Raw genomic sequence first — 16,234 nt, forward strand, 5'->3', positions numbered from 1 at the left:
TCTCTGCTGTGGGGGGGCGAGGTCTGCGGAAGATGAAGGTCTCCTCACCAAAACACCATAAACCAGTTTTGGTGTCACCCACACCTGAACATCAGAACCTGCAGAGGTCCGGTGTCAGACCCACAGGTGCAGAACAAGTGGAGAGAAAACATCTGTCTGGTTTGGAGAAGCAGCTTCCTTGGGTCAAAGCAGAACCTCACACGGGTTCTGGAGTCCAATGAAACTTTGAGACTTTTCCATGAAAACTGAAGGTCGTCCATGAAGGTCATTCATGAAGGTCATCCATGAAGGTCATTCATGAAGGTCATCCAATACTTAAAAAACTTTACTGGATTCTGTCCAGTGAAAACAGTTGGAAAGAAGTGTTGTTGTTGTTGTTGTTGTTGTTGTTGTTGTGCAGCTGAAACACACACACTGAAACACACACACATTTACACAAACACACAAACAGAAACTCATGAACACACTGTTTCAGTGTGTTGGAGGCGATGCGTTGGTTGCAGTTGGTTAATGTTGATTGATTTCGCGATTGATTTCCCGATTGATTTCCCGATCGGTTCCTCCCGCCGTGGTGCTGACGGCTCTGCTGGGATTTGTCATTCATTGGTGGAATTTTCCAAACAGCTGAGAGCCTCCGTCAGCTGTTCAAAGACAAACAGGAATTTTCCACTTCCAGTGAGAAAAACAGGAGAAAATCGGTTTAATTTGATTAAGCTGAGAACGTAAAAATAAACGTCCCCATCAGAACCAGAACCAGGAATGACATCAGGTAAAGTCTGAAACGGGCTTTGGATGAAGAGGAGAGACGTTAGAGGAAGAAGATCTGCAGAGGAGAACCTGCAGACTGACCGCTAGTTCAGGACTCAGAGACTGAAGGTCCCTCACCTGGATAAGTCCAGGTCCAGGTCAAGGTCCAAGTCCAGGTTCAGGTTCAGGTTCAGGTCCAGGTTCAGGTCCAGGTCTAAGTCCAGTTTCAGGTCCAGGTTCTGGTCCAAGTTCAGGTTGAGGTCCAGGTTCAGGTCCAGGTTCAGGTCCAAGTCGAGGTCCAGGTGCAGCTCCAGGTTCAGGATCAGGTCCAGGTCCAGCTCCAGGTTCAGGATCAGGTCCAGGTCCAGGTCCAGGATCAGGTCCAGTTCCAGGTTCAGGTCCAGGTTCAGGATCAGGATCAGGTTCAGGTCCAGGATCAGGTTCAAATCCAGGTTCAGGATCAGGATCAGGTTCAGGTCCAGGATCAGGTTAAAGTCCAGGTTCAGGTCCAGGATCAGGTTCAAGTCCAGGTCAAGGTTCAGGTCCAGGATCAGGTTCAGGTCCAGGTCCACGTTCGGGTCCAGGTTTAGGTTCAGGATCAGGTCCAGGTCCAGGTCCAGGTCCCGGTCCAGCTCCAGGTTCAGGATCAGGTTCAGGTCCAGGATCAGGTCCAGGTCCAGTTCCAGGTTCAGGTCCAGGTCCACGTTCAGGTCCAGGATCAGGTCCAGGTCCAGGTCCAGGTTCAGGTTCAGGTCCAGGTCCAGGTCCAGGTTCAGGTTCAGGTTCAGGCTCAGGTCCAGGTTCAGGTCAAGGTCCAGGATCAGGTCCAGGTCCAGGTCCAGGTCCAGGTTCAGGTTCAGGTTCAGGTTCAGGTCCAGGTCCAGGATCAGGTCCAGGTCCAGGTTCAGGTTCAGGTTCAGAACCTCCATCCAGCTTTGATCTAGTTTCTGCTGTGAAGCTCAATGGAGCTTCAGGAATCGTTGAATCATTGAAGATCAGACATTTGTCCTTCAGGGAATCAAATGTCAGACGTTTGTTCTCTGCAGTCAAACTTCTCAGCATTTTAACGTCTTTAACCCTAGAACTCTTTCGCCATAAGAAAGTTACAAAAGTAATTTTTACACCTAATAAAAGTATTTGTCATAAAAAACAGATCAAAATATGACAGCACCTGACAAATGAGAGTTTTATTCTATTTTCAGCTGAGCTTAATGTAAAAAAATGGAAAATAAAAGCTTAGGAAGATCCTAAAAACATGCTTGAAATGACAGAAAAAATTAGGAATTTGAGAAGAAAAAACTCCTAAAAAAATAATGATACTGCAGAACCTGCGGCTCCAGAACCACATGAGGTTCTGTTACCTCCATTCTGCCTCTTTGGTTACAATAAAATGTTTTAGAAAAAAATGTCAAAAGTAACTGTGAAGAAAAATGTAAGTTAGTAGTAAAGTTTAAAAAAAGTAAATGAACTTAAACTTCATCAAACTCATTGACAAACTGCGGAAGGACAGAATGAATGGAGGATTCTGACTGCAGTCGCTGGAATTCTCATTAAATCCATCAATAGTTTATCGTCATTCTGAAACATTTGGACTGAATTTGAGCTTCATTTATCACAGAAAATCACTTTTCTGTCTGTGAGCAGAGAGATATAGTATTACCTTTCCATCAAACTCATTTTGACAGGTGACCTTTGACCCGCACATTCCCAAGTGACGACGTAAAAATTTGAAGTGTATATCAAATTTATATCGATCTGATATAAACTTTATATCAAATCGATCTAAAGTTTGTATCAAATTGTTACGTCATCACTTGGGAATGTGCGGGTCAAAGGTCACCTGTCAAAATGAGTTTGATGGAAAGGTAATACTATATCTCTCTGAACAGAATTAAAGCGACGTTCAGTTATAATCCATTATAAATCTGATTTTCTATTTTTGAACAAATTCAAGGATTTAAAGTGTTCCTCATGGTTTAATATTTGGTAGGGGTCACTTCACTGGGTTTAGTTTTTATTGTTATGTTTACGAATTTGTGGCTGAAATGCTCCAGAAACAGTTAAACAGTTTTTAAATCATTGATGACTTTACATGATTCTTGTCTGTAGGGGTGTCTTTTATTTTGAAGGGAAGTCATGCAAAGTTCAGTCAAAAGTTATAAACTATTTCAGATTTGTTAAAAATGCCATTTTCTCTTCATGTTAATGCTTTGTGTTTTTAAAAAAAGTGTATTTAAATGAATCAAATCAGTGCCAAAACTATGAAAATAAACCAGAATCTTCTTCTAAAGGGCGACTGAAGACTTTGTGTCTCCTACTGGGTTTAGGCTGGAGAGAAACCGACCCGGATGCATCTTTAAGGGTTGAAGGCTGCAGACCGCTGCACCAGATGGTCAGGATGAAGGAAGGATCAGTTCCTGCAGCGCCTCAGAGGAAACGGGAAGCTTCTACCTGCAGCCTCTGGATCAAATCAGTTTCACTGAATGACATTTGTTTACGTACATTTCCAGAAATTAATCAAATATTCCCAGTAAAAGCAGAAACTCGTTTCTATTTTCCTGCTGTTGAGCTTTGATTAGATTTAAGCAGAAAATGTTGAACCTGAAGTTTCTCAGCTGATGTACTCAAGCCCTCCCCTCTCCGGGAGGGAGGGGGTGTTATGAAAAGGAAAAAATACGCAGATTTTCCCTGAAACTTTTAGATTCTTCACACAAAACCCAGAAATCAGTTTAACAAAACCAGAAGAAACTTTTTTTTTCCAAAGATATTTTATTTTTATAGAATTTGATGCAAAAACAATAAATATTCACATTAAAAATGTTCAGACATTTTTCAGAACCGACATTCAAGTGTAAACAGCACTTTTCGCGGCGCCTCGCGCCCGCTGAGCCTCATGACGTCAACAACGCACATTTTACGCACAGGCGCGCGAACCTCACAAAGCCACGTGCACGCTGGACAGCCCCCCTCCCCGGCGGACTCGTGGGGGCTGAGGCGGACTCGGGTCCAGAAGCGGCGCTGCGTGTCACAGCGCGGCAACCAGAGCGCGCGCCAGCGGCTCCAAACTAACTTCCCTGGTCAGTTTACGCGCGGCGGCTCACGCGCCATCCTCCTCCGGCTTCAACAATACACAGTCCCGCGTGGCGCTCAGCTGATCACGCAGCGCTCGCGGCCGTGCGCGCCCCCAACGGCCTTCTCTTTAATGTACATGAGGTCACTGTGCACGCTGGGCCGGCGCGCGCACGGAGTGACCACGCCGTACGCCTCCGCGTCCTTCACTTTCTTGGTCTTCAGGGACTTCCGGTGCAGCAGGTCGCAGTGCTGCACCGACACCTTCCGGTGCAGGTCCGGGCTCATCTCGTGCGGCAGCTTGGCCAGGCTGAACAGCGTCTGGAACATCCGGTCCACGTTCTCGTTGCGCTTGGCGGAGATCTCGAAGTACGCGCACGTGTCGTCCCCGGCCAGCAGCTGCTCGATCTCGTCCGGACGCACCTCCCGGTGGAACTCGCGGTCGCCCTTGTTCCCGCAGATGACCAGCGGGACGTCGATGTGCTCCTTCATCTTGTTCTTCAGGCACGACTTGGTCTCGTAGATCTGCCGCTTCAGCCGCTGCACCTCCTGGAAGGAGTCGCGGTTGTCCAGGCTGAAGACCAGGATGAAGACATCACCTGCAGGGGGAGGAGACAGGGTCACCGGCTGCACCTGACTGAGCGCCGCGCGCTCCTGCGGATCTGCCTGAGCACCTGACGGGACGTACCTGTGAGGATGGACAGCCTCCTCATGGCGGGAAACGGGTGGTTCCCGGAGGTGTCGAGGATGTCCAGCTGGTAGACGTCTCCTTTGATGCTGTAGAGTTTCCGGTGGAAGTCCTCGATGGTCGGCGTGTACTGCTCCTCGAAGCGGCCGGTCAGGAACCGGGACACGATGGCCGTCTTCCCGACCTTGGTGGAGCCCAGGATCACCATCCGGTAGCAGTTCTTGGCGGGAATGTCGAAGTCGCTCTCGGACGGGGACATCTTCTTAATCATGGTTACGTCCGTGTGCGCGCAGAGGCGTGCGTGTGAGCGCAGCCTCTCCTGTAGTGGGTCTGACTTTCGGGGCTGGACGCGCGTATTTAAGCGCTGTGGAGCCGTGGGGGCGGGCCGGGGGGGGAGGCGCCAGCTCCGTGGCGCGCGTCACCCCCCCAAACATTCATTCAAACACACGCGCGCGCGCTCCTAAAGGAGGAGCAGAGAAAGAAAATCATTCCTGACTGAGACATGAACGCAGAGCTACAGTTCCCTGAACGGCCCGAGGAGGGCAGGGGCGCGCGCGCGCCCACTCAGAGCGACTCAATGGAAACAATCAAAAACATTATGAGGGGCAGTACATGTGCGCGTGCGTGATGAAGCACAAAAACAAACAACAGAAGGTTAAATCAGAGGAAATGTGGGAAAAAAAAACATTTTAATGTGAAATCTGTCATTTGAAAAGGCTTTTGTTTTGAAAAGCTTCAAGTTGCTGTTAGGAAAATGACTGACTGAATGAATGAATGAATGAATGGATGAATGGATGAATGGATGGATGAATGAATGAATGAATGAATGAATGGATGAATGAATGGATGAATGAATGAATGAATGAATGGATGAATGAATGAACAGATAAATGATTTAATGAATGGATGAATGGATGAATGAATGGATGAATGAATGAACAGATAAATTATTTAATGAATGGATGAATGAATGAATGAATGAATGAATGGATGAATGAATGAATGAATGAATGAATGAACAGATAAATGATTTAATGAATGGATGAATGAATGAATGAATGAATGAATGGATGAATAATTGAATGAATGAACAGATAAATGATTTAATGAATAGATGAATGAATGAATGGATGAATGAATGAATGAATGGATGAATGAATGAACAGATAAATGATTTAATGAATGGATGAATGAATAATTGAATGAATGAACAGATGAATGTAATTCAGAATAAAAGCTAACAGGATGAAAATGTCAGTAGGACAAGTGGAGGTCGTCCTTTTATCGTTTTCACAGCTGTTCTGCTGAAAACCTTTAACTCATACGATGATGATGAAGATGATGAAGAGCACAGGAGGTGCTGCCCCCCCTCCCCCACCGGTTCTGTCTGGAACCACATCAGGACGCAGGTGAAGGTCTCAGGAGTCCAGCAGGTGTTTCTCCTGGAATCAGGTTAACGAGCGAGTCAGAGCGAGCGCCGTGTGTCAGCGTCCCGCTCAGCCCATCAGCGCCTCGGCTGGGGGTTCAAACCCGTCCTTCTCGAGAGAAAGATCTGAGTCATGACCCAGTTTCTGCAGGCGCCCCGCTGACCCGGCCGGGAGCAGGAAGTTCAGTCCAGCAGCCGTCTGAGGAGACTCCGCCTTCTCTGCAGGTCTCTGCTGCTCCAGTTCCTTCAGTTCTGTTTCTAACATCCAAAACCCAGCAGAACCAGCACAGAACCCCATCAAAGTCCAGTGAGGTCCTGTCTGGATAGTAGGATGAGTGTAGACAGAACCACAACCCTCCTGAACCGAGACACCTCTTTCTGAAAGGTTCCTGCAGGTTCTGGTTTTTGGTTCTTCTCCAGCAGAACTTCACCTGAAGTCGGTCCCGTCTCATTCAGAACCACCCCCCCCCTGAAACCCATCAGTCTGTGGTGATCTGAGCGGATCACCATGATCTCATCAGGATGCCTGTCCGTGTTCAGAACATCCTGCTGGGCTGCTATCAAAGTTCTGATTTCCATCAGCAGTTCTGAGTCCGGATCAGAGGTCAGAACCTCAGGGGGAACACCCCCCCTCCAGGATCACATGAGGGTTATCTGGGTCCTGGAGTCCCGAGGAGATCAGGAGTTCTCTGGACTCTAGATTCTGTTTGTTTGAGGAGAAAAAAGCTGCAGGATCAGCGTCTCAGAAAACAGGAAGACGAGCGGACGGGTCGGGGCGGCGCTGCATGGCGAGAAGATCCCCACGCCGGAGGAGGAGGAGGGAGGGAGGGAAGAGGGGCGGAGCTTATGTGCTGCAGGAAAATTCTCAACCTTTTTTCAAATTTTGATGAATCAGAAACTTTATTTCATTTTGATTCTCTTCTGTTTGAAGTTCACTGGATCTCGTGAAGATCCAAACTGTAGTTTGATCAATATGTGCTGTTGGTCCTAATCGATCAATCAATCAATCAATCAATCAATCAATCAACTCTGACAGAACTTTCCCTCAACTGTCAGTCAAACACGAGCAGACTCCTGGTTCTGTCAGAAACAGATTTCTGTCCTCTGAAGGTTCTTCCCGTTTCAGTTTAGCAGAGATGTTTTCAGTCACGCCGCCTCAGGAAGTCCGAGTCCAGAGAGATGGTTCTGTGTGTCCGAGTCCAGACGGATGGTTCTGTGTGTCCGAGTCCAGGTAGATGGTTCTGTGTGTCCGAGTCCAGGTAGATGGTTCCGTGTGTCTGAGTCCAGATAGATGGTTCCGTGTGTCCGAGTCTAGAGAGATGGTTCCGTGTGTCCGAGTCCAGAGAGATGGTTCCGTGTGTCCAAGTCCAGGTAGATGGTTCCGTGTGTCCGAGTCCAGGTAGATGGTTCCGTGTGTCCGGGTCCAGACGGATGGTTCCGTGTGTCCGAGTCCAGACGGATGGTTCTGTGTGTCCGAGTCCAGAGAGATGGTTCTGTGTGTCCGAGTCCAGCTACGTTTTAGGTTTCGTGTTTTTAAGACTCCAAATCTTGATCCAGGATTTCTGCAGAGCTGAGAACAGCAGAATGCAGGAAGGAGTCAAGATCTCCTGATTCTCCAGAACACACGAAGACCAGAACCCACCGGATGAACCCGGAACCGGCCAGAACTTTGAGTCCATTCAGAAAAGCTGCAGAGGAATGTCATAAGGTCAGGGTCAAAGGTCAAACCGTACGTGCAGAAGAACACAAACAAACGTCTAATCAGCCTCCGCAGGTATTGACGACTGTCAGCGATCGATCACACGCCTCACAGAACCACCCATCTGGACTCGGACACACAGAACCACCCATCTGGACTCAGACATACAGAACCATCTATCTGGACTCAGACACACAGAACCATCTATCTGGACTCAGACACACAGAACCATCTGTCTGGACTCAGACACACAGAACCATCCGTCTGGACTCGGACACATAGAACCACCTAGCAGTTTGCTACGACCCCCCCCCCCCTCCTCCACTCTGATCCACAGTCTCCATAGTAACAGTATTTTGATGATGTCTAGTGATGTCTGAACACATCCATCATTCGGTTACCATGACAACGAGGTCAGAAAGCTGCTGATGCCGCGCAGGAACACCGACGATTCCAGGTCAAACCCACAGAGAACCGGAATTCTGGACCCAAAGCAGAACTTTGATCCGATCCTGAGACTGAAACAGGAAAATCCTGCTACCGCAGAATCAATGACGGGAGGGGGATGTGAAGTTAAAGATCCAGAATTCTGGAGAAACCAGGACAAATTCTTTAAAGAACACGTATGTCAAAGATGAAGACCAGTTTCTTTGATTTCCCTTTTCTTGTTTTATTCATTCATTCCAATAAAAAAAATAAAATAATAGAAAAAAGTACATTTCTGACCCAAACTGTTGCTTGTGATCCTGCTTGTGGTCTGTGCTGTGATGCTCTAGAGCTCCTTTATCAAACGGGTCGGCATAACAACTGGTTTTCCTGATGTTTGTTTACATCATTCGATCAAAACAATCAAAGGTGAAAAAACATAACTTTTGACTTGAAATGTGAAACAGGGAAATTTCAAGCAGCACGATGTTTAAAGGTCAGATATCCAAACTCAAGACTTTTTAAGGTATTATTTCCAAATTAATAAATGCAATGCTTTTTCAGACTTTTTCAGAGTTTTTCAGGCCCCACAGGAACCCTGAACGGAACGTTCCTGAACTGCTGAAAATCAGGGATACATGTCAAATGATCTGAATGAAGTTTAGGGTCCGTAAAAGAATCATGACGGAATATTATCAAGAGAAAATTCTGATTACCAGATTAGAAGACAGTCTGGTGGTCAGAGAAACATCAGCGCTCGTTTGAAGGGATGTGATGGAGGAAGGAATCAGAGGAAACCTCAGCAGCTTTCAATAAGATAGAAAGTTTATTGAGTGAAACATTCTGTTTGGACAGTTTCAGAAACATTCATCAAACCTTCAGTCTCATAAATCCTCAAAACAAAGCAGATAAAGCAGTTTTTCCCTTCAGGGTTGATGTCAGTGAGCCTGAAATCTGCCTAGCAACCGTCAGATGATCCCGACAGCATTTAAAGGAGACTAAAGACAGAAGGTCTTCTGTGTGAACACATTCCAGACTCACACCGTCCTGGAGGAGCTCAGCAGCTTCTCTCCACAGCAGGAAGAAGGTTCTGATCTGATATGAAGGTTTCCTCAGAGTCTGTCTGTCTGTGAGGTTCTAAAGTTCTGTTCATTCAGACGTTCTCTCTGATGGACCATGTGGAACCAGGATATGAAGAAGTGAGAAGAGAATCTAAGACGTCCATGTCAGACTGAAGATCTAAACCTCTGGTCTGACTCCTCAGAGAAGGCTAGAGTTCATCAGCAGAAGAACTGGAATGTGATCTCCAGTCTGGAGACGTTCATTGGTGTTTGGGCCGCCGACTCCTCTCCTCGTAGATCTTCTCTGTGAACGGTCTGTAAGTGAAGAACAAACAGTCAGTCACAGAGAGGAACCGGATCCGGGTCAGAACATGGAGCAGCAGAACATGGAGGAGGTCTCCTCTTGTTCCTCAACTCTGCTGGATTTTCTCTGCAGTCATCGTCTCCATTCAGTATCTTCACACCGTCTCTGTCCCTGTGAGGACGTCAGACAGACAGACGGTCTCCTGAACGTCTCCACCTCCATGGAGACCGGTAAGGTCACTGTCCAGGACCCAATTTCAAAACCAAAGGTTCAGGTAGAGGAAGAGGTGGAACCAGAGGTGGAACCAGCAGAGGAGGAACCATTGACTGTATAAGAAAGAACTGGACTGAGCAAACCCTCGTCCTTCCGTGTTCCAAATACACTGAAAGGAGCACTTTACAGAAACACATTAGACACATCAGATCTCAGATGAAGTTGGATATCTATACAAATAACAACAGGGCAGTGTCTTAGGAACAAAATGATGCCAAGTCTTTTAATGGAAATAAAAGTGTTCAGCCTACAGAGGCTCAGTTGTGTAGACACCATCAAATCAGAGTGAAATGAAGATGTGGCAGGCTAGTCCATTTTTTCCAAAACTTCATTTCTGCAACTCAAAATCCTTTTCAGTATCTTGTGTGGCCCCCACCAGCTTGTATGCATGCTTGACAACGTGGCGGCATGCTCCTAATGAGACGACGGATGGTGTCTTGTGGCATTTCCTCCCAGATCTGTGTGAGGGCATCCCTGAGCTGTTGTACAGTCTGAGGAGCAACCTGGCGGCGCCTAATGGACCCAAACATAATGTCCCAGAGATGTTCTATTGGGTTTAAGTCAGGGGATGGTGAAGGCCATTCAATTGTTTCAGTTCCTTCATCCTCCAGGTACTGCCTGATACTCTTGACACGTGAGGCCGGGCATTGTCGTGCATTAGGAGGAAACCAGGACCTACTGCACCAGCGTAGGGTCTGACAATGGGTTCAAGGATTTCATCTGGATACCTTATGGCAGTCAGAGCACCATTTCCTAGGCAGTAGAGGTCTGTGCGTCCCTCCATGGATATGCCTCCCCAGACCATCACTGACCCACCACCAAACCTGTCATCTTGAACCACGTTGCAGGCAGCAGAACGTTCTCCTCGTCTTCTCCAGACTCTTTCACGTCTCTCACAGGTGCTCAGAGTGAACCTGCTCTCTGTGAAAAGTACAGGGCGCCAGTGGTGGACTTGACAATTCTGGTGTTCTTGGGCGTGTGCAGCGTTCTCCACCGGCGTCACCCAAATGCTCCTTTTATCTCGACAAAAAGGAATAAATGTAAGTAAATCCCAAAGGACCGCTGACAGAACCAAATGTTGGGATGGTTCTCCCTCAAAGGCTTCAACAATGACTTGTACAATTCTCCACCGTTATTAAAGTAGAAGCTGTTTACATCCGCGGTCTCGTGGTCGTGGAAAAAGGTGAAGACTCCCAATAAACTCACTCCTGATTGGTGACAGTACTTCCTGTAGATTCATGACTCAGCTATGACTCAGACCAATCGCTGGAGATGGGTTGCAGACGTTTGCAATATGGCGGTATCTGTTTCAGGAAGTGACGGTGAAAGCGGCGGCCTACTTTCACGAGGAGAGGAGGTAATGCATTTCCAATGAGGGACCTCATGGCTCCAGAAGTCCAGTATTTTCTACAGTCAATGGGAGGAACCAGCAGAGGAAGAACCAGCAGAGGTGGAACCAGCAGAGGTGGAACCAGCAGAGGTGGAACCAGAGGTGGAGATGTTGAGGTTCTGTTTCCTCTATAAGCATCAGATCATTTTAGACCTAAAAATTTTCTGATCTGTTGATTCTGAAATCAGATTTCACTGAAACAAATTCTTGATGAAGGCAAGAATCATCCCAGAAACTGGATTTTCTCCAGTGTTTCTTTTTGGAATGAAACCTCCGTTTCTGATTGGACTGTGAGCCGATAACCAGAATCTCTGGATCTTTGTTGAGCGTCTCCAGAATCTCTGATGATCACATCAGCTTCCATGCTGCTTTTCACTTAAATGAGTTGCTCTATATTCACATCACTGCTCCTCTTCATCGTTTATCTGCTCTTCTGCTCCCAGCGTGAAGTCCACGCAGACGACGGACACACCTCTTTTTACCCACAAGCACTTGCTGGTCGAGGCTGAAGGCAGAAAAGCTGCTGCAGCTGAAACATCCGTTTGTTTTTGTTCATCTGCACGAGAGCAATCATCCAGAAAACACTCGTGTACGTGCAGTTATGAAGATCTGGAACAGTCTCCAGAATCCAGTTGTACAGAAGTTTGTCCTCTTTAGATCAGATCTGATCCGTCCTCTCTAGATCTGATCTCTTCAGATCTGATCTGATCTCTTTAGATCTGATCTCTCTAGATCTGCTCTGTCCTCTTTAGATCTGATCTGATCTCTTTAGATCTGATCCGTCCTCTTTAGATCTGATCTCTTTAGATCTGCTCTGTCCTCTTTAGATCTGATCTGATCTCTTTAGATCTGATCTTTCCTCTTTAGATCTGATCCATCCTCTTTAGATCTGATCTGTTTTCTTTAGATCTGATCTGATCTCTTTAGATCTGATATGATCTCTTTAGATCTGATCTGATCTCTTTAGATCTGATCTGATCTCTTTAGATCTGATCTGTTTTCTTTAGATCAGATATGATCTCTTTAGATCTGATCTGATCTCTTTAGATCTGATCCGTCCTCTTTAGATCTGATCTGATCTCTTTAGATCTGATCCGTCCTCTTTAGACCTGATCTGTTTTCTTTAGATCCGATCCGATCTAATCCCTTTAAAGTCACTAATCCTCCTAACAGGAGGAGAAGGTGGAACTGAGAGAACAAGTTGGATCTGCAGATGGTCTCCTGGTTAAAGCAGCAGATGAGAAATCTTCTTCTTCAGTTTCCAGAGGAAGTTCAGAAGCGTTTCCGCCCCCAGACGTCCTTGAACGGCGTGAACGGAGTGAACGGAGTCGTGGAAGCAGAAACCTCTGCAGCTCTGGAGTGTTTAAGGACTCAGATTCACCGTTTACTCTCAGATTTCTCCTAAATAATGTTTTTATTTGCTGCTTGTTTGGGTCATCTGATCTCCTGCTGTGTTTGATGATCACATCAGCTGTTTACACTGACGCAGAAACCACCCCCACCCCACCCCCCATTAGAAGAGCTTCCATTCAAATTTAAAGCTAAAGCTTCAGAAAGTTTCTGTGTGGTGTTCTGGACACATCCGTGTGAATTCATCGTTGAAATATTGTATTTGGTTTAGGGACTTCGTCAGGTTTGTAGACGATTTTCAGTTTGGATTTTTTTAATTTGTATCTTTCTATTTTTTCTACAGCACGTTTGATCTTAGTTCTAAAACACAAAGAATAGTTTATCTCAATTTCTGTGATTTTGCAGTAAAATAGATCTGAATTTATTGGACATTTTCAGGTTTATTTTAAAATGAAATTATGAAATATACTAACAAAAAGGTCAAGCTTTGCCACAAAAACAGGTTAAATTTAAATAAAGTTTTGATTGTTTAATCTCAAATTGCTAAAAGAGTTCAAATCTGATTTATTTGACTATAAACTACAGAGAAAAACCTGAATAAAATGGTTTATGTTTTTCTTAAGAATGCTGGTCTTTCTTTGGTATAAATTATGTGTTTCCATCTGTTGTATTGAAGATGTTTGTGTTTATCGGGTTAGTTAGTTAGTGAGAGTGAAACATCTCCAACCATCAGAACCATCTTCAAACATCAGAAACATCTTCATCCATCAGAAACATCTCCAACCATCAGAAACATCTCCAACCATCAGAAACATCTACAAACCATCAGAAACATCTCCAACCATCAGAAACATCTCCAACCATCAGAAACATCTCCAACCATCAGAATTCATTCAGAACTTTCATCCGGTGCTTCATTTCAGCCTGAAAATGTTGGATTCTTCTTTAAACTTTCAGAGTTTTATTTCTGATCTGCAGACACTCACCCCTCGAACATGATGGCCAGCTTGTAGGCCACGCCCACGATGGCGGTAAGGATTAGACCAGCAGGACTGGAGCCGCTGCAGACAGAGGGGGGGTTGAAGATGTAAATTTAGCCGTGCGACCGCTGAGACAATCATCAGCATCACAGGTGGACCGCTCAGCAAAGGTGACGCCGAACTGTTTTAATTTGGACCCAGCTGAGTAAAAATAGCGGCGGCGAAGGCGTGCAGCCCACTGACCCACATGCTGGAGCTGTGACCCAGATTCAGAGGAACAACACTCCGGTTCTGTGGGGGGCGGGCCTTCATCAAACTCTCCCTCTACGGCGTCCAGGACAGACCGTGACGGCGGCGGCCTCATAACTGCTTCTTCATAGCGATGCTGACTCAGCAGCAATCTGACAGCATGACTCAGCAGACTTTGTGTCACAGTCTGACCCACATTATATCCATCAGAACCTGCCTGGACTCTCTTCCAGTCTCTGTCAGTCCTGACCATTTCCACGCTTTGGTCCAGTCCGCTCCGGTGTGGACCCGGGCCGGTACCATCAGACTTCCTCCTCCAGAGGCGGTGTGCCGCGTCAGCACATGCTCAGAAGCTGCCGGTCGCAGCAGGCTGGATGTTCTGACCCACTTCAGGGTGGCGTGATGCCAGCTTCAGTCAGGGAGTGGCGTGCATGCTGATCAGAAACGAGCCGGCAGAACAATGAGCGGTCCAATCACATGCAGCCTTCTGATCTGCAGGAAACGGCTTGCAGTCTGCAGACGAGCTGCAGACGGGATGCAAAGGGCCGCAGACGAGCCGCAGACGGGCCGCAGAGGGGATCCAAAGGGCCGCAGGCTGCAGACGGGATCCAGACGGGCCGCAGGCTGCAGACGGGATGCAAAGGGCCGCAGACGAGTCGCAGACGGGATGCAAAGGGCCGCAGACGAGCTGCAGGCGGGATGCAGACAAGCCGCAGACGGGCCGCAGGCTGCAGACGGGATGCAGAGGGCCGCAGGCTGCAGACGGGATGCAGACGAGCCGCAGACGGGATCCAAAGGGCCGCAGGCTGTAGACGGGATGCAGACGGGCCGCAGGCTGCAGACGGGATGCAGAGGGCCGCAGGCTGCAGACGGGATGCAGACAGGCCGCAGAGGGGATCCAAAGGGCCGCAGGCTGCAGACGGGATGCAGACGGGCCGCAGGCTGCAGACGGGATGCAGACAGGCCGCAGGCTGCAGACGGGATGCAAAGGGCCGCAGGCTGCAGACGGGATGCAGACGGGCCGCAGGCTGCAGACGGGATGCAAAGGGCCGCAGACGAGCCGCAGACGGGCCGCAGAGGGGATCCAAAGGGCCGCAGGCTGCAGACGGGATGCAGACGGGCCGCAGGCTGCAGACGAGCTGCAGATGGGCCGCATGCGACTGCATGAAACCGGACCGACGCGGGTCAGATAGACTTCAGAGAAAGGGCTGCTGGGAGATCTGCCGGTGCTGCAGGACTGACGGAGGGAGTCTGGAGGGAAGGTGGGTCCAAAAGACCAGAGGAGGAGCGGAACCAGAACCTCATGGCCCGCTCACCACAGAGCTAAACCTGAACCCAAAATGTTTGTGAAACTCCAAACGCAAAGTGACGCATCAGAAGAGGAAGTCGGTTTAAAACGGCGTCTTTGAAGCAGCAGAAACAAACAAACAAACATTCCAAGACGATCACTGTAAACGATAAACGAACTGACGGAACCGAAGTCCACCTTAAACGTGTCTGAGCTACAGAACAGATGTTATTGGATCAAACTGATCTTCATGAAGCAAAACCTGTTTTGGTAAAAAACCACATGACCTCATTGAAGCGATGCAGCCAATCAGATCACAGCAAACGTTCAATAGAAGAGAGTCCAGGATGGTTTTAGCAGATCAGACACAAGAACGTCATGAGAGACCCGTCTTCATGAGGTTCCAGCAGGTCTGGAGGACCGGTTCTGTTCATGGACCCTCGGGGGAGGGGACGGGGGGTTTAGAACAACCTCCTGCTCTCCGTAGGAGGAAGATGAGGAGCTTTGTCTTCATCACAGGAACAGAAGACTAAAGGAGAAATAATCACCAGCCTGCCTAGCAACCGCATGCAGCAGAGCCACGTCGTCATGGAAACGGCAGAACACGCTAAAGTTTACCTTTTACAGGACGGTTCAGAAAAAGCAGCAACCTGGTTCCTGTCTGAAGTTCTGATCCGCTCAGACCCGTACACCTGAAGGAGGAGGCGGTACTCACACCAGAGCCAGGCCCAGGTAGTTGGCGGTGCTGCCCCAGTACATGGGGTTCTCCGTGATGCTGAAGGGGAAGCCCGTCACCTTCTCCTCCATCAGAATCCCAAAATAATCCCCTGAAAGGACAGAGAGGTTCTGTGGGAAAGTGGACCGCAGAGTTCTGTGTGCTTAAGACAGACGGATTTGGAGGAAGATCCGATGATGATGATGAAGAGGTGGAACCGGGCTGCAGCTCCTCTCTGACTCTGCAGGAACCAAGTCCTGGTGAGGAAATGATACCGGTGCAGGAATGAAGAACTCTGTGGATCAGAACCGTTTAATCCTCTGAGGTCCAGAGCTTTTATTCCTGAGGAAGAAATCGGTTCTTTGGTTCTTGAGATCCAACTATCTTCAGGTTTTCCAGAAGGTTCTGAACAGAAGCTCTGCCAGACTTTGACCACAGCACTCTAGAACCTTCAGGAGGGTTCTGGTTCTGGAAGTCAACCTGCTGTAGAGGTTGGACCACTGCGCTGATCCCGGTTCATTTGCTCTGCTCAGTCTGGACCGAACCATCAACCAAAGTTCTGTAAGTAC

At 47.7% G+C, this 16,234-nt stretch overlaps 2 protein-coding genes across 3 annotated transcripts in view; both read right to left on the bottom strand.

The window, feature by feature from the left end:
- Positions 1–3,506: 3,506 nt before the first annotated feature.
- On the bottom strand, positions 3,507–4,879 carry rasd1 (RAS, dexamethasone-induced 1; the record flags this gene model as incomplete). Its single annotated transcript, XM_024264446.2, is given in 2 exon segments — positions 3,507–4,415; positions 4,505–4,879. Coding segments are annotated over 2 exon segments (792 nt in total). The 5' UTR covers positions 4,776–4,879.
- A 3,979-nt stretch (positions 4,880–8,858) lies between these two features.
- Positions 8,859–16,234, bottom strand: part of pemt (phosphatidylethanolamine N-methyltransferase) — a 28,569-nt gene continuing 21,193 nt past the window's right edge. The window contains exons 5-7 of one of the 2 annotated variants that reach the window (XM_024264480.2): positions 15,666–15,777; positions 13,420–13,494; positions 8,859–9,431 (exon numbers count right to left, since the gene is read on the bottom strand). In XM_024264480.2, the coding sequence (XP_024120248.1) occupies positions 9,377–9,431; positions 13,420–13,494; positions 15,666–15,777 (242 nt within the window). In that variant the 3' untranslated portion in view covers positions 8,859–9,376. The remainder of the gene's footprint in view (positions 9,432–13,419; positions 13,495–15,665; positions 15,778–16,234) is intronic. The other variant, XM_024264481.2, reaches the window with a different exon arrangement.

Source organism: Oryzias melastigma, linkage group LG19 (assembly GCF_002922805.2).
Source record: "Oryzias melastigma strain HK-1 linkage group LG19, ASM292280v2, whole genome shotgun sequence".
Taxonomy (NCBI): domain Eukaryota; kingdom Metazoa; phylum Chordata; class Actinopteri; order Beloniformes; family Adrianichthyidae; genus Oryzias; species Oryzias melastigma.